Source organism: Cryptomeria japonica, chromosome 2 (assembly GCF_030272615.1).
Source record: "Cryptomeria japonica chromosome 2, Sugi_1.0, whole genome shotgun sequence".
NCBI lineage: Eukaryota > Viridiplantae > Streptophyta > Pinopsida > Cupressales > Cupressaceae > Cryptomeria > Cryptomeria japonica.
This window is the reverse complement of record NC_081406.1, coordinates 224,760,968-224,780,582: the sequence shown is the minus strand read 5'-3', so window position 1 is coordinate 224,780,582 and position 19,615 is coordinate 224,760,968. Positions and strand designations below refer to the sequence as shown.

Here is a 19,615-nt window from a genome sequence, read left to right as displayed (position 1 = left end):
ACACATTCCTATGAGTTATCCTGGTGAGTTTGGGAAGAGTTTTTGGTCCAGTTTTGTAGTTTGGTTGTGCTGATCACTGTTTTGCAGAATCCAGTATTCCCTTTGAAATATTTCGGTGTGATCAAATCCTATGCTAAGACTTTGGATTATTGTTTGGTATGATCTTGTGTATCTTCATTTTAGATGGTTTGTGATTTGGTGCTCTGCAAGTTATCTTTCCTCATGACAATTACTGATTGGTTGTGTTCTTGAGCTTTGAGACATTGACCGATGAAGATTTGAAAAGAGGTGTTGGTGCAGCTATTCCAGATGATTCTAACATTCTTGCTAGTGTTTCCTAGTCATCTCCTATTTTTTTTGGTGATTCGCATTGATCGTTGTGCGAGTTTTTGGTGATTTCTATGAATCGATGATGATTTGTATGTTATGCAGTATTTCTAGTTGTGTAGCGTGTTGCAGTTGATCTTGGCGGATTTTCGATGGATTTAATCATTTTGGAATTTGAATTAGGTCCATGATATGTAATTTAAATCATAATATTGGTCCGGTTGTCGATCTTTGTATTGTGTAATATAATTTTTATAATTATGAGTTGAGGGTTTAGATGACCTTGCTATCAAGGTTGATGATTTGTATATATAGGTGAGATGCTTATGTAATTTAGGTGTCAGTATTGTGTTTACATTTTTAGAGAGAGCTAAATGTGTGAACAAGAATATATCATTCAACGAAGTGTTGAGGTGTGTTTGGTGTTGCAGAGCAGACAACTGTGCTTAACTGGAACTGTCATCAGGCATTTGTAGATGCTATTATTGTAGTTCATTCCTTTTGGATTGTAGTCCAAATCATATTGTAATTAAATGAGACTTCCTTGAGGGTTGTAGCCTTTCAGCCTTATATCTTTTGAGTAGTGAGCTCTAGGCAGTATTCTTGAATGCATGTGTATTCCCAACTGTAATATTTTCACATACTACTACAAGAGTATCATCTTACTGTGGGTAGGTTCCCACCGTTTTTTTTCCCTTAACCGGGTTTTCCAATCAAAATATTGGTGAGCTATGTGTTGTGTTGTTAATTTGCTTATCTATTATTGTTGCAATTTATGTTTTAGAGTTTAATTTGCTGTGATCCGGTGAAGACTTATTCATCCCCCTCACCCCCCTCCCTCTCAATCTTCCTTCTTTGCTGCTAATAATTGTGACTTATTTTACTCTTACTTGATGCCATGTAGTATATTAAACCATCTTATTTTCATCCATATACAATACTCTCAAGTTCACATCATCATCTAATATTGTGTATCATTTTTAGATTACACTTTCATAATACTTACACATGCTTACACTTAAATTACATTTTCTAAACATCACGACTTATCTTAATCCTATTTGATGAAATTTTTGTGCTAGTCCTTTTTGAACCCCTTAGTCTCCACCATTTAAAAAAAAATAGTGTTTTATAAAGTATATTCAAAGCACTACAACTCATTTTTGTGTTGCATCTTCAAATTTTGAGTGTAGCTATAGTCAATTCTCATCCAAGATTAGTCTTTTCTAATTTTAGTAAAGAAGTATCTTAAGACCCCTTTTTGGTCCTCCATATTTGTTCACTTACCCTTCATTCAAGACAAATGTTAATTATTACCTCTTAAAATTTTCATAAAAACTCAAACAAATAAACATTAAGTAATATATCCTAGATAATTTTTTTCAAATTGGATTTTTTTAGAGTGGATGGTAATATTTTTTTTATAGCTAATTTTTTAAAATTTAGTGATTGATTTTTCTATTAATATATAACTTTATGGTAAGTCAATTGATGTTTAAATTTCCTAGAAATTCATATTAATAGGATATTTGATATGGTTTGTATTGTGTCATGGCTAGATGTATTGACATCCAAGCTAATCAAAAAGTCAACATAGATTTTTCGAGTTTTTGGGCGAGTGGAGAAATCAATTTTTTTCATATCACCATTTTTGGCCCCTCATGATCCTGCACATACCCACAATATTGCAATATCTGTCTATTGTATTTCTATCTTAATGTGATTTTGTTTCAAGATCAAGGAAATTCTATCAAATATAAATGAATTGGACACTTTTGAAGAACTTATAAAAACAAAAGTTTGATAATAGAATTGTCATAAATAGCTAAATGGTGACATGTAGCCACTAGAAAATTCCTTAGCATAGATAACTTTAAAAATACATTTAAAACAAAATAGATCAATTTTGAGGTGCCTATATTAAATTCCTATATATATGTTTATATTTGTCGGCATCTTTCATATATATGTATTTAAGGCATTTATGTTAATCTCACAATGTAAGATTAGAAATTGTCTATTTTGAAATCCCTATGATATGCTATAACTACACTCAATCGATGTCCATCCACATAGACATATTTACGACACATTCTACCTATTTCAAACAAAATTTAAAATTAAATAAAATATAATTTATATTTAATAAAACGTAAAATTGAATAAAATAAATAAAGGAACTCAAATTGTAAAGTTCACATAAAATTAAATTAACATGTACTAACTCACAATTGCTCCACACTTCAAGAAGCATGGAAAATATCATAAGCTCGCATAAAAGAGAAAACATTAAGTATCACTAGGTCTCACACTATAACCAAAATGACAAAGCATATTGGTTTAGAGGTCTTGTTATTCTATAAGGTGAAGATAGACAAGGTAATGATCTATGGCTATCTATTTTGCATGCCACAATTAGTCAATCACCTATTTAAATCCTAGACATAATCCATGCATAAAGTATTATCTCAAACATTTATAGTTGAAGCAATTGTTTAGACCAATATGCTATCATGTTGTCATGCATAGGAATTACGACAACATGTTGATCGTACTTATGTGGTCTCATTTTCTAGAAAGTGTGACTTATTTTACTCTTACTTGATGACATTTAACATATGGCCATCTTATTTTCATCCATATATAATGCTCTCAAGATCACATCCTCAACTAATATTCTATATTTTTTCTAGATTACATTTTCATAATACTTACATACGATCATATTTTTTACATTTCCTAAACATTGTGACTTATCTTACTCCTATTTGATGACTTTAGCATATGACCATCATATTTTCATCCATATATGATACTTCCAAGATCACATGCTAAATTAATATTCTATATCATTTTTAGATTGCTTTTTCATAATACTTACATATGATCACATTTTCAATATGGTAATATATCTTACTCAATGACATTGTCATTGACATATAACCATACTTATCCCTTACACACTAATTATGTCGTGTTAACATCTTTTAGGCAAACATACCATTTCTACACATAAAGCCTACACTAAATCACTCCCTCCTCCCTTTTCTACCAGGGTAGGGAAATGCACATCACGGAACTTACGTTTTCATAATACTTACAAATGATCACATTTTCAATATGATAATATCTTAACCTTACTCAATGACATTTGACATATAACCATACCTATCCATTACACGTCTTAATATAATCATGTTATGTTAACATCTTTTAGGAACACATATACCGATATAAAACCCACACTAAATCCCCCATCTAGGGAAATGTAGAGAGAGGAACTTACGCACGAGTGCATAATTCGTTGGAAAAACGCCTGGTCCCTTCGAGTGCATAATTCGTTGGAAAAACGCCTGGTACCTTGGTTTGAAAAGGTTGTTTGTAGTTGACAATAGAAATATATGTTAGGTAAATTTGGCGTAATACACGTTAAGTATGGGTGGTGGTGGGCAAAGACTGCATCGAAATCATCGGGTTCTCCATCCACCAACCCAATCACATGGACAGGACTGAGCTATCATTTTTTTATTTGTCACCTAAATATAATAATTTACATGCTGAATCCCAAAGCTTACCTATATCAATGCTATTCTTGAGTCTTTCCATGCTCAAGCAGAGATTGTTGAGACTGTCCATGGCAGAGGTGGGTATATACAGTTTTTCTCAGGAAGAAGACTGGGATGACATATTCAACAATCCTCCGACCATTTGTACCCCGAAAAATGCAGAACTTGACATGGATTTGGCTTCATCTGAATGGTTAGTCAATGAGCATCACACACACCAGTTTAGTATTTCTTCCTCACCCTTCACAGCCAATTTGCATGCCATTGAAGAATACTTGATGGATTCCCACCTCCACGATCATCATGATATTGATAATCATAATGTGGGAATGGAAGAAGATGATCATGATCAGCAGACAGGAAGCCAGCTTGAGCTTGATGATGATATCTTGGGTTCTATTGAAATGCCTCAAGATTTGGACATGATGGACTGTTTTACAGATCAGGGTCCTCAAGAATTCATGGTTTTGAATGATGATTCCATACAAAGCGATAGTATCACAAATACCAATATCAGTAGTAGTAGATCGGTTGGAACCACGATTAAAGAATCTTCCTCTGTTGATAATGGTGGCTCGCAAGAAGGTATGTTCTTATATATTTCGTTTATAGCCTCAATCAACATTTGAGTCTTTTGGATTCATGAGTTCCAATCAAATTATAAACTTGTGTGATTAATAAGCCATTCCTGTCAAACACATTTAGTGTCATTCTAAGTGAATAAATCGATATTCTGCATTTAAGGAATCCATTGTTGATATGATTTTTTGTGTGATTACATTCTATAGAGACTGTCATTTAAGGAATCCATTGTTGACATGATTTCTGGTGTGAATACATTCTATAGAGACTGTAATGGTAGCAAGCTTACTTGCTAACCATGGCATTCTAAGGTTTTGTTGCCAATGCAAGTAGTAAGTTTGAAATAACAGACTAAGCAAAATGTTTATAGGACGACTGTGATGAGTTTCATTTATTATCTTAGCGTTGTGATAAGTTTTGTAGATTATTGGGTTCAAGTTTATAACTTTGCCTCTGTTTTCTAGAATATTCTCTATAATCTGTGTAAAATTTCATTAAAAAAAAAGAGGAGGTTTACCTACGTTTAATATATATTGAACAGTGGTTGTTAACCAAAATAAACTTAACAGTCATATAGTACCCTAACTGTGTTCATCCTGTTATTCTCATTTTTAGGGTGACAGTCTATTAGATTTATTTCTAGAAGGGTGACAGTCTATTAGATTTATTTCTAGAAGTGCTCGTTAGTTAAATACCCTTTTCTATTGTAACTCAAGGGAATTGAATCTGGGTTGAGGTTTTGATATCACATTTAGTGAATTTTCAAACTCAGTATTTTCACTTTCAGTAGAAGTAGAAGACTTTGCTGGCTGGGGTTGGATGTGTTTCTAGTAGGGAAAAGTGGGGTTTTTGAAGAAAACTCCATTGTTTTTGGTCTTTTTTTCTTCCTCTTTATTTAAAGCAATATAGGCATGTTCTTGGAGAATTTTGTGTTTTTTTTACAAAGAATCAAATATCTGATGGAAGTTGCGAAGCAAAATTCTAATGGAAGCTGTGAAGCAAAATTCTAATACATACTGTTATAATATGTATTTATATGAATCACCTTCTATCCATGTGAGAATAAATTCAGAGGAATCAATATCTGATAGGAGTTATGAAACAAAGTTTAACATATACTATTATAGTATCTATTTATATAAGTAGCCATCCACCCATGCAAGAGTAGATCGAAAAGAAAAGAACATGCGAAAAAAAGACTTATAAGAAGGAAAATGGGACATAGAAAAATTATAATAAAAAATAATTTAAAAAGTTGATAGTTTAATGGTAAAGTATTCTTATATATTTTGAATATAACTTAACAATTTATCTTTAAGGCATCAAAATAATGATTTGTGCATAGTTCAAGTTTTTAGCTTTTTGAAAGATGATCCAGATCTTCCTCCTTCAGCTGTCTTTGCTTTGGCTGTTTGAGGAAGTTTTTTGATGAATAGCTTTGTTTTTTGACTCCGGCTTCTTGTCATATGACTCTCGCAGGGTGATCTTGTATCCCCTAGCTTTTTTTTTTTTTGAATATGTACTTTAATATTTATACTTAATAGAGAAGGCCTATTCATCAAAATTTTTTTTTTAGCTTTTTAACAAACCATGGCCATGAAATCCTCAAACATTATGGGTTTTTAATCTTGATTTTCCATGTTGAATAGTTTGATCTACTGTCATGATTAAAAATGAAATAAAAGAGGCCATTCATAAGGTTTGTTCAATTTTCAAAATAATTTAAATACAGTTTTTTTACGATATTTTGAAGAAAGAGAGACACGTCACTCCCATTATGTTTACTAATAATATCAAGAATATTGCTAATGTGACATACACAAAATCACTTTATTCACTACCTTCAATCTTTCTAGCAGAAATACATATAGCAAAATGTGACACACAAAATCACTTTATTCACGACCTTCAATCTTTCTAACAGAAATGGATATAGCAAATTAGAGTTGTATCAATCTTATACAAGACAAGATTTTATATTTACTTAGTAGTAGTTTATTCACTACTATTATGTTGGCTCACAGTGTTTTACTCTCAGTTTCATTAAGATTAAGTCGATGATTTGTTATTTCTGGATTCGATTGTGTGAGAGTTTTTGCATCAACATTTTTACATCTTGATGATGGATCACGGAGTGTGATCTAGTGAAACGTTGATGCAAAAACTTTCACACAATCAAATCCAGAAACAGCAAATATCTGACCACTGAATTGAAATTGTGAATGCTTATAATCTTGTCCCATTTTTTGAACAGGAAAAGAGTTGAACGAGAATGACTACAAAGGCCTGAGGCTTCTGCACCTACTAACAGCATGCGCAGAAGCCATATCCCAGGAATCTCAAGACCTTGCAGAAGTAATTCTACTAAAACTAAGCAAGCTAGTATCTGCAACAGGCTCCACCATGGAAAGAGTAGCCTACTATTTATTCCACACCCTGCACTCCAAAATCGAAAAAAAACCCAATTTCAGCGACCCAACAGCCGCCAAAGCAGAACAATTTTTGGGAGCCCTGAAGCTGCTGCACCAAGTTTACCCATACATCAGAGTAGCCCATTTCACAGCCAACCAGTGCATTCTGGAGGCTCTAGCGGCAGGAGCCTCTAATATGACCGACTGCCCATGTCTGCACATAATCGACTTCGACATAATGGAAGGCATTCAATGGCCACCGCTCATGGAGGCCCTCAAGAACGCCGATTACGCGATCGGTCACATGAAAATCACTGCAATCAAGTGGGAAAACGAAGAACACCGCAGCAACTCATTGCTGTACTCAACGGGAAAACAGACTGGAAAAAGACTGGCAGAGTATGCTAAATCTCTGGGCATTCCATTTTCTTTCGAAGAAAAAGAGTTGCAGGATTTGAAGGAGATTTCTATTTCCTGTGACGACATTGTAGCAGCAAATTGCATGTGGGGGCTGCCGCACATGATCGTGAGAGCAAAGTTGCATGTGTGGGAATTCATGGAGACAGTGGGTCACATCAATGTGGATATTTTGACAGTCGCCATGGGACCCCAGGGAGTCGATGGTGGATCCCCCGGCGACTTCGTGGACCGATTTTCTAGTTGTTTGAAGAATTTGTGCGCGGTTTTTGATTCGCTAGAGGCAGGGCTGCCAGAACATGGTCTTGCTAGGGCTATTGTGGAGAGGATCTTTTTTGGGCCCAAGATGTGCAGATTTCTGGTGGGTCACTATGAGGAGTGCAAGCAAGATTTCGTTTTGCCCAATGTGGGTGATATTCCAGTGAAATGTGGATTTGTTCAGGGTGTTATGAGCAAGGAGAGTGTTATGCATGCAGAGTATGTTGTTTCTTGTTGCAGTGAGGGAGGGAGATTTTATGGGCTGGAGTTGGTGGGTGATAATCAGCTGGTTCTCAAATGGGGATCAACTCCATTGCTATGGGTTTCTACTTGGGACTCACCTTGATAATTTTTTTCTTTTGAATGTATGACTCTTGGTGTCTCAAATTCTCTTTTTTCGTCTTAATTCATGACAAAGGATCATAGAATTTGATAAAAAATGTAGAAGAATTAAGAAATATGGGTTTTTGTTATTTGCTAAGTTATTTTTAAAATGATAAAGATTAAAACAAATTTTATAATATAAAATATCACTTTTACAATAATATTTATGTTCAAAATAATTTAATTGTTGTCAAAAGTGTCTTTGGTGTGAAGTTGAATGGTTCTAAATGAGCCCACCAAGTATCAAGTCTTGAGGAGTACAAGGCTCCAACATCATAAGAGATGAAGTTTGGATCGTGATCCGAGCGAATTTGGCAAAATTGATACCCTCGGTCCTTTGGCTCTTAGCCAAAAAGGTTCATTGGCCTATGGCTCATGCTCCTATGTTGAGTACCTAATTGAATATGGATTTAATATAAAACCCCCCATAAGAAAAATTAATAGATGAGGGAATTTTTAGAGTCAACCAAATAGTTTTATGTTTTTATGTTCCAAGTCGATGCCTCATCTAGACTCTAGAGGTGTCACTTTTCCCACCCTAAATAGTAATACTATTTTATAATAATTTTATAGACAAATAAAATTACAAGTACATTTTTCTTTATTATAAATAAAAAATTATATACCTTGTAGTTTTAGCAATATAAAATATATATGTTTATAATATATTTTTAAGATTCATTTTAGCTCCTATTATTTGTTGTATTCCCTTGTTTGGATGCCTGTGATATGTGTGTTGATGTGTTTGTGTTTCTTGTCATGCCTTTTCAATGTTTTTGTTATGTTGAAATATGAAGTGGACAACCTACATTTTGAAATCAATGGTTCATAATTGAGGAGAAGGATGCAAGATGATAGAATTAATCTGAACTGTATGTTTACATTTATATTAATATTTTAAAAAATGTTTTGTGAAATTTTAAAAAAAAATATGTATTTTAATATTGTGTACACTTAAAAATGTCTTTTATTAAATAAATATTTATTATTCATTTAATTATTTTTATCATAATGTCTTCTATTAACTAAATAAATATCTCTATTTATTTAATTAATTCGTTAGTCTTTTCTACTTTAATTAAATAAATATTTTTTATTTATGTAATTAATTCACTAAGCCTTTTTTTCTAAATTAAATAAATATTTCTATTTGTTTAATTTATCTAACCCTTTCCTCTAGTAATTAAATAAATACCTTTATTTATTTAATTAATTCACTTACCTTTTTCCTCTTTTAATCCTATCTCTCCAACTTGTTCACATGGATCATAATCTAAATTCGTAGGCATGTGACAAGTGTCAATTATCTCCTTATTTACTTTGTGTTTTCTTCAAAGTCAATACACCTCTTAATCTCATCCCTCCATTTCAAATTTAACCTCTTAATCCTATTCACCCTTATCTTTTACCTTTCCTCCTCTTAATCTTCTTGCTTCATCTCTACCTACCCTCAAATATTACTGTTTCTCTTTCATCTTGGTGATCTTGACCATTCATTTTTTAACCTCTTAATCTAAACCCTCCATTATTAGAATGATCTCTATAAAAGAGGCTTCCTCCTCTCATTTTCCATAACATTTCTTGAACATACGTACACTATCAAAATCATTCCAACAATACATCATCATAGGCATACATCATCACAATGACATCCATTCTTCCTTAATCTCCTGTGCAAGTGCAACACAAATCTAAGAGCACCCATTATCAAATAAAAGATCATGGAGGATAGGAGAACAAGGGAGATAAGCCCCTCTTGCATGTGAAGGAATAGCTTTGCTTATTTTATGATTATTTACATGCATTTGTAGATCTCTATTGATGTCGTGTTGAATTAGTTTGTAGATATAGGTTAGTGGTTGACTTAATTAAAGTTAATTCTAGTAAATTTCCACAATCCATGATAATAAGGAAATTGGTTTTTGGATTTGATTATGTGCAAATTTTTAAACATCAACGTTTCAGATCAAACTCTATGATCCATCATCAAGATTTAAATGAGAATTCAAGGAGATGAATTTAATAGATAAATCCCTCTCATGAAGTGACACAGTCAAGGCAGGGAGATCCAATGAAGGACAACCCAACCTTGCAGCTTAACACATGAATCATGCACAAAATACCGGTAACTGGTAAGAAGATGCTAGAAACAATAGAAAGAACAACCGATAACAACAAAAAACACATAACCGGTATACAATATGAATGAATCTTATTACAATATAAAGAATTATACATGCCACATGCTGGATCGCAACCTAGGATACAGTTAATGCTTACAACATAGATACAAGATCCACAAATTATCCACATAATAGATTAGCTTTCGAGAACAATTTGTCAATTCTACCCTAATTTGGACCTCAGCCTTTCGGCCTCAGTCCAACTGGTTCAAAATCTTGTCAGATCTACATCTTCGCTTAGTCTCATTACTCTGTCCTCTATCTTCTAACTTCTATCCTCAAATGATTCACAAGCTTCCATTTATACCGTTTGCAAATAATTATAACTCAATCAAGTTGGCCCAAAGACCAACTAGTTCATGAAACATGCAACGGTAACCTGTCAGCTTAAATCACCAAGAACAAACACAAAAACATAAAATGATGCACGAACTTCTAGGAATACTGTCCAAGGCCCAAAGCAACATCTCCAATGATTCACAAGTCACGGAGGTCAACCGCAACTTGATCCAACTTTGCTCAACACACTACCAGACTAACAGGTAAGAACATATCAAGCGAGCCAATACCAGAATCGATAACTCACTGGGAACTAAGCCAACTTCCATGAAACTCGAACATGACAAGGATCACGAACACAAGGGAATAAACCCAAAAACCACAACACTAAAAACTCAAATCAAAAGAAATGCCATGCTCTCAAACAATTCCACTGAAAATTTCCCAACCAATAAGAACTAGACCGATGCTCCTACATCAGACTCTCAGGGTTAATTGAAAAGTGAGTCCCATCACTTGATCTGTTTCGATGATCGATCAGTAGGTACTTGCAACTGTCTCAGGGGGTTCGACGATCTGACTACAACTTTTGATTGCCTCTCCATGACAATCTACTGGTCCAAACTGCAGCTTGCCTCAATTGGCGATCAATTCAAGTCTCCACCCACTAACTGCCTCAAGCTCAAGCTCTAGGATCGACGGTCTACCTGCAAACCTTGCTCTGCCTCATGTTCAGATATTTGAACAAGTCCACAAGTTGCCTCAATCTTCTCTCCAACCAATCGGTGTACAAACATCACTCTGTCCAGCAACAGGTTCACAAACCAACTCTAATACCATTTGACACAATCAAAGCAGGGAGATCCAATGAAGGACAACGTAACCTTGTAGCTTAACACATGAATCATGCACAACATACCGGTAACCGGTAATAAGATGCTAGAAACAGTAGAAAGAACAATTGGTAACAACACATAACACATAACCGGTAAACAATATGAATGAATCTTATTACAATCTAAAGATTTATACATGCCACATGCTGGATCACATCCCAGGATATAATTAATGCTTAAAACAAAGTTACAAGATCCACAGATCATCCACATAACATATCAACTTTTAGGAATAGTCTGCCAGTTCTACCTTAATCCGGACCTCAGCCTTCTGGCCTCAGTCCAACCGGTTCAGAATCTCGCCGGATCTACATTTTCACTCAATCTCATAACTCTGCCCTCTATCTTATAACTTTTATCCTCAAATGATTCACAAGCTTCCATTTATACCATCTGCAAATAATTACAACTCAATCAAGTCGGCCCAAAGACCAACTAGCTCATGAAATGTGCAACGGTAACATGTCGGCTTAAATAATCAAGAACAAACACAAAAACATAAAACGGTGAGCAGACTTCTGGGAATACCGGCCAAGGCCCAAAACAACATCTCCAATGATCTGCATGTCATGGAGTTCAACTGTAACCCGATACAACTTTGCTCAACATGCTGCCAGACTAACTGGTAAGAACATATCAACCTAGCCAATACAAGAATTGATAACTCATCGAGAACTAAGCCAATTGCCATGAAACTCGAACATGAAAAGGATCACAAACACAAGGGAATAAACCCAAAAACCACAACACTAAACACTCAAATTAGAAGAAATGCCATGCTCTCAAACAATTCCACTGAAAACTGCCCAACCGGTAAGAACTAGATCGGTGCTCCTGCACCATGAAGGGTATCAATCAATTCTAGTAAATTTCCACAATCCATGACAATAAGGAAAGAAGTTTATGGATTTGATTGTGTGCAGATTTTTAAACATCAATATTTCGGATCACACTCTGTGATCCGTTATTAGGATAAATGAGAATTCGAGGAGATGAATTTAATAGATAATTCCCTACCACATGAAGGGTATCAATCAATTCTAGTAAATTTCCACATTCCATGACAATAAGGAAAATAATTTATGGATTTGATTGTGTGCAAATTTTTAAACATCAATGTTTTGGATCACACTCTATGATCCATCATCAAAATAAACAAGAATTCAAGGATATGAATTTAATAGAGAATTTTCTCCCATTAATGGTATCAATCAATTCTTGTAAATTTCTACAATCGATGACAATAAGGAAAGCAGTTTCTAGATTTGATTGTGTGCAAATTTTTAAACATCAATGTTTTGGATCACACTCTTGATCCATCATCAATATAAATGAGAGTTCAAGGAGATGAATTTAATAGATAATTCCCTCCCATGAAGGGTATCAATCAATTCTAGTAAATTTCCATAATCCATGACGATACAGAAAGTAGTTTCTGGATTTGATTTTGTGAAAAATTTTAAACATCAATGTTTCGGATCACACTCCTTGATCCATCATCAGGATAAATGATAATTCAAGGAGATGAATTTAATAGATAACTCCCTCCCATGAAGGGTATCAATCAATTCTAGTAAATTTCCACAATCCATGACAATAAGGAAAGCAATTTGTGGATTTGATTGTGTGCAAATGTTTAAACATCTTGACGTTTCAGATCACACTCTATGATCCATCATCAAGATAAATGAGAATTCAAGGAGAAGAATTTAATAGATAACTACCTCCCATGAAGGGTATCAATCAATTCTAGTAAATTTCCACAATCCATGACAATAAGGAAAGCAATTTTTGGATTTGATTGTGTGCAATTTTTTAAACATCAACCTTTTGGATCACACTATGATCCATCATCAAGATAAATAAGAATTCAAGGAGATAAATTTAATAGATAATTCCCTCTCATGAAGGGTATAAAAATTGGGTATAGGTTATTGTAGAGGGGCCTAACATTGACCTGTGGGTTTAAATGGATCATTCATACATGCCCCAGATTCTGAAAAATAACCTGTCAAAGTTCGATAATTTTTTGAACTTAGGGAGCTCAAGAGATGGTGTTGCGACAATAGGGCGTTGAATGTTCAAACGACTAGGGGAATCGACCATGACCATGCCTACCATAAAAAGTTTCCCACCCGTACACACTTTTGTTGACAGTTCATGGATACAACAAATAGAGCGAGATTTACCCTCTCTTGCAACTTTGCATTGCATGCGATTGACAATATTTGTATCAACAGAAAAATTATTGCCCCAATAAAATGGCTTTGTCTCTTCAAAGTATAAGATAGGTTATTGTAGAGGGGCCTAACATGGCTCTATGGGTTCAAATGAATCATTCGTACGTGCCTCAAATTCTGAGAAACAACTCGTCAAAGTTTGACAATTTTTTGAACTTAGGGCACTTTAGAGATGGCATCGCGATAATAGAGTGGTGAACATTTGGGAGACCTAGGGACCCAACCAAGACCATGCCTACCATAAAAATGTTCACCCGAACATGTTTATATTGACATTTCATGGATACAACAAACAAAACGAGAGTTACCCTATCTTGTTGTTGGTAGTTGACACTCAATTGATTGGTTTCACTATGTTGTCATTGATGGCAACATGGAAAATTGTTCTGGCTTCATATTTTGGGTTAGTTGTATACTGATAGGCACTTCATAGACACTTCACCGATACCGACACCAACACCGACAGGTTGGAAGGAATTCTTTGGTTACCAACAATGCAGGCCAACATGGTTTAGAATCAGGTTATCATTATTGGAGGCTGACATCATTTGGAGATCCGACATCAGCAATTGTTTTTGATATTCATGTATTTATGTTATCTAGATGACATATATATTCATATTGTAAATATCTTTGTAAGCCGACATAAGACATGATGAATTGTAAAGGGTATGTACGTCAGTTGGTTAGATCATTTTGATATATGGATTGATAGGAGAATAGGATAATGTTATGTAATGCCAAACATATGAGAGATATCATGTATGTGAGGATATTTATGTAAGGGATATTCCAGTAAGGGTTTAGGGTTTCAGAACATAACAAACAAAGCTGAACCAGAATTGTATTCAGGCATAGAAGATGTTATCTTTACAATTCAATCATTTCTCCGGATTGTAGTCTAGATTTGTATGTATTCAATGAGGCTCCTTTTGTGATTGAGAAATGTTCTCTAGGTTGTAAGCCTTCTTGCAAGTGCATGCCCCTATATTTTGTAATATCTCTTCATATGGCCAATGGATTGATATTGTGGGTCACAAATCCCACCATGGTTTTTCCTCTTTGAGGTTTGCCATGTATAATTATGTGTGTTATGGTATTCATTTATGTGATTGTCTTATTGGTTGCTTTACTTCTTTCAATTCTATATGTACCCGTATACCGGTTGGTGTATGCATGTTTTAATAAGGTTAAAATTGATCATTCTGGTAGAGCACTGATTCACCCCCCCCTCTCAGTGTTCTTGGATTCCAACAATTGGTATCAAAGCCTTGTGCCTCGAAGGAAGTTTAACAGCTTGAGGGAGATCCTAAATCTAGAATCCATGGATATGAGTTTGGAGAAGCAACTTGAGGTGGCACTTGAAGATTATGATGCTGAAAGGATGAAGAAGTTGAAGCTACAAGATGAATTGAATTCTTCTCAGGAATTCATTATTGTCCTATTGGAGAGGTTGTCATCTATTCAAGCTACGAGGAAGGAAATTTTGCAGAATAAGGATGATGAAGAGAAAGATGCACTTAAGGAATAGTGTCAAAAGCCGAGTCAAGAGAACATGGTCATGAGAAATGAAATGCAAGCTATAACTATGAGAATGTCTAAGGAGATTGAAGACCGAAAGAAAAAGGAAGAAAATCTTGTTGTATCTCTGAAGAACAAATTTGAAGAATGTGGTAGGTTGGTTCATGAGAATGATATGTTGAGAACTGATTTAGTACAATCCCAGAGTAATGAAGAAGAGCTTGAGAGACAAATAATAATTCTGAGAGATGATCTGACTATTGCAAGTGAGTATAAAGAAAAATTCAAGATTAGTTCAGCATAGCTAGATGAGTTATTAGAGAGACAAAGGCAGAATGGAGATTCCGGTGGACTTGGATTTGAACATGGACAAAGTTCCGGTACTACAAATGAAGATAAAAACCATAAGGCACTGGTAAGGCAGTTTAATGCTTAGAAATTTAATGGTAGATGCTTTGTTTGTAATAAATCTGGTCACGTGGCTAGGAAATGTAGAAATAGAGCAAATAAAAACCTTGGTTCTGCTCCCGATTAATGTTCTAAATGTAATAAGTATGAACAATAGATAGAAGATTGTAGAATGAATGTTAAATATTATTCATGTGGAAAATTTGGACATATGGCTAATCAGTGTAGGCATAGCAATCATACCAGTTTTAGCAAAATAATTCAAAAGAAAAATGTTACATGTTATGCATGTAATGAGGTTGGACATATTGGTAATGAAGGATCAAATGAGAAAGGGAAAGAAAAGGTTAATGAAATCTGGCAAGATCATACCTAGAGATGGGTCTAGAAGTCAGAAGATCAATCTACAGATGGGAATGCTCCGGTTACTCAACTGGTAGAGGAGGTTGCTCCTGCACCGGCAGAAAGCTCAACCGACTACTAAGGCAAATGCATTAGGGTAGGAAAAATTCATGAAGATGCTACATATGCCCCGGGAAGAGGTTCTGGAAGATTTTCTAAACATTGGATATGCTTATTCGACATGAAGATGTTTAATCGAGATCCGATATCTTTCACCAGAAGTCATTAAAATCAATGAAAAATTAGGGTTTTTCTTGGAGGATAAAAGGTTGAATTCACTTCATTTTTTATCACTTTGTATTCAGAGAAATTCAGAGCAATTCAAAGGAAGTATAAGGCAACTTAGTGCGATCGATATCATCTTGAGTGATTTCACCAGCGATTGGTAGAGGTCTTTAGGGTCTTTCATCGACAATGATTCATAGGTATTTATCTTCAATCATCAAAGTAGGATCATCATCTATACCTATATTTGTTGCAAGTCCGACTGTTGTTGAGGTCAAGGACCATCCTAGGCTGATTTTCAAGTGATATTTGCATGTTGCTACCCTGGACGATTCAGTTGGTGCTTTTTCCCATGTTTCGAAAGGAGTCGTGTATGTTGAAGATGTAAGAGCCTACATTCACTGTCATATTGAGGATTTGGGAACAACTGATATCAAGAGCATGTACATGAATGAGTTAATGGGATATTCTGGAAAGATTAAACTTGAATACCAACATATTGTGGATTTAGGGTTTACCAAAATTCTAGACATTCTAGGATTTGAAGATGAAATTGATAGGTATGTTTTGACTAGAGTGCACGGAGAGTTTATCTGGATATACCATATAAGATACGAAGGAGGCCATTAGGACAATCACCAGTTTACCACAGGTTGGACAATGTCCAGAGAAGAAAGTTTCAAATGATCAGGTCAACAAGATTACCGACACAACATCACTCAAGCAGTCAATGAGAATCAGTACTATCACCGACACAAATATCAGGTTCGGAAGCATGGTCATTGGTTACAAGGTAACTCAATCAAACCGACTGAATTTTGTTTCTAGCTCCTACATTTATGTAGCTCATAAAATGATGAGGGATAATGAGAAGTTGGATCTATGTGGTTGGATGTTGGATGAATTATTGATCAACCTAGGAAAGATTAAAGGAGAAAAGAAAGGAACATTTTGATATGGTAACCTAATTGTCTGTTTAATGCTATTTTTCATCAATGAGACTCCTGGTTTTGGGAAGAGAAAATGGGCATTCGATATCCCTGTAGGGAGGCAATTAAGACAGTCTATTGCTACATTGGGTATTCAGAGAGATGACAAAGTGTGGGGTTATTTTAAAGCATTTCAAAATGTTATTAATTGTAGGATGAGGGTTCCCAAGCACAATATTGAGAAGTATTCAATTGACATATGCTTCATGGTCAAGAAAGATGAAACTTTGATGGAAGTTGTTAGGCCCAAGAAGATTTGGATTGAGGAAATGGGTTATGAAGTTGATGCACAAATGCTAATTGATGCATCGGTAGATGAAACTGTAAAAACCTTTGGCACTACTAAGAAGAAGACACAAGAGGTTGAAACTGAGTTCAACCAAAAGAAGAGAGAGAAGCATGAAGGAAAGGTGAGTAAGTTTATTGAAAAGGTTTCACAGGATATTAAAGCATTGATTGATGTTGTTCTGGAGAAAGGAAGGAAGAGGAAAGAACCATAAATATTCATTGAGCCTATTGCAGCATAGTCTGCATCTGATAATGACACACCCCTGGCATTCAAAACCTGGTAATAAGGAAGAAAACTGAAGAAACTAAGGTAGAGGCTAAGAAGAAACCGGTTAGGAAAGTTACTATCAAGGTACCAACACAAATAAGAGCACCAAAAGAGACACCTTCAGCCCCATCTAGTACTGGAAGGAGAAAGAAGAAGGATGACATTGATCTGGCAATTGAATCTGGTAATGCAACTATTATTCCACCAAAGACTTGTGTAGAGTTAGTTGATGAGATTACTAAAGATGGTATGTTAAATAATGTACATTTTTATTATGAACATTTAGATAATGATGAACAAAGAGAAGTAGAGGAAGCAGTTTTGTTATATTTGGATATTTATAAGAAAGCCCTGTTAGAAATTGAAGACCAAATATCGGCACAATTGTATGATATGTTAGATGCTAGAAGACTATCAACAATGGAAGAGGAAAAAAATATAAAGATTCAAGAGTTGTTATCTGTTTGTGTTTCTATTGCTCCAAAGGAGATGGATAAGACACTTGAAGTTGCAGATAGGAAAATCTTTTTAGCAATCATAGAATAATCAGTCTTATGTTAGGAAGGGTCAATGAGATAATCAAGGAGACCCACAAGGCATGGGTTAAGTTCTTTGAAGAGAACCATGTTTTTTATACTTCATCATAATCTAAGATAGATATTGCAGACATCCCATTTGAAGGGAAGGGTAAAGGTATTATGGGTACTTCACCCTCAATTTTGAAAAATATTAAGATAGTGGAAATTGAGCCCTTGGTAGATACAAATGTACAAACAAATGTTGAGATACAGGAAAAATATAGAGAGTGTAAAGGATGATAATGAATAGGTTACTAATGTTGAGGACAACAGTCCTTCGGATCAGATTGTACAGGATGAGGATAAATTTCCTAGGGAGGAACCGATAGTTACTAAGATTGCACCAAGTGGCGAAGCCACCGGTGCAAGTGAGGAAGCTATAAAGATTAAATCATCAGAGGAGAAGAAAAAGGAATCCAGTAGGGAACTGGTAGTGAGTCCATCTTTGTTGTCAATTAACACCTTGCAGGTTGAAAAGAAAAGCATAACCGAGATGAGTTCTATTGAATTCATGATGATGGCTACACAGAAAATGATGAAGGAAGGATCTATGGATAAAGGTGTTATTGATCAGTCTATCACTATTTTGCATAGAATTGTACCAGAGTGTAAATTTGGCAATGAAGTGAGCCCATCCAGCAAGCTTAAGATAATCACTAAACACATTTCAAAGGATTTTTAGTCCTTGAAACAAATATCAAACCGGCAAGCACTGGAGAGATTCACACAAGAAAAGAGAGCTACATTTGATCAAGTGATTGAGTCTGAGAGGAAGAAGATTAATGAAAAGTTGAAATTGACAGATAATGCATTGAGGTAGTGTACTAATATCTATAGAGTATGTTGTAATGCAGGTTTACTCATAGCTGAGACAGATAAAAAGATTAAGGATATTTAGGAGGAGATTGCAGGTATAGAAAATTCTTTTAATGGATTGAATTCATCAATTACATCTATAGATGGTCAGGTTTTGGTTTTGGAAGCCCAAGTTTTTTCTCTTGTGAGGCAAAAAGACAAAATCATAAGAAGAGCCAGAAGTCTTAGAGGTTTGGTGAGTCCCCAGTTGGATTCATTAAGTGTACACAAGAAGGAGTGTATAGATATGGTTGGTAAGCTCACACCAACAGAGTTAAATGAGAAAGAGTCATTTGCCCATATGCTAAATGGACTTCTATTTCTTGCACTTTCAAATCAGATTGAGATACCTATCTTGAGCTATTAGAGAAGACCTACCCAAATATTTTCAAATACATCTAGCTCCAGTAAGGTATTTTGGGACATATTCATTGTACAGCCTTTCATTCTTGGTCCCGAATTTTGGATTTTGGGTACTTTTTGGTATTTATGATGGCATTAATGTCAAAGGGAGAGTGATATAGATGTAAAAAAGAAA

The 19,615-nt window shown here is 34.8% G+C and overlaps 1 protein-coding gene across 1 annotated transcript; it reads left to right on the top strand.

Annotated features, from left to right (window-relative positions):
• The first annotated feature begins 3,910 nt into the window (after positions 1 to 3,910).
• Positions 3,911 to 8,020, top strand: LOC131048678 (protein NODULATION SIGNALING PATHWAY 2). Its single transcript, XM_057982727.2, has 2 exons — positions 3,911 to 4,478; positions 6,730 to 8,020. The coding sequence occupies exons 1-2, from the start codon at positions 3,911 to 3,913 to the stop codon at positions 7,905 to 7,907; spliced, it is 1,746 nt and encodes a 581-aa protein (XP_057838710.2). The 3' UTR covers positions 7,908 to 8,020.
• The last annotated feature ends 11,595 nt before the right edge of the window (positions 8,021 to 19,615 follow it).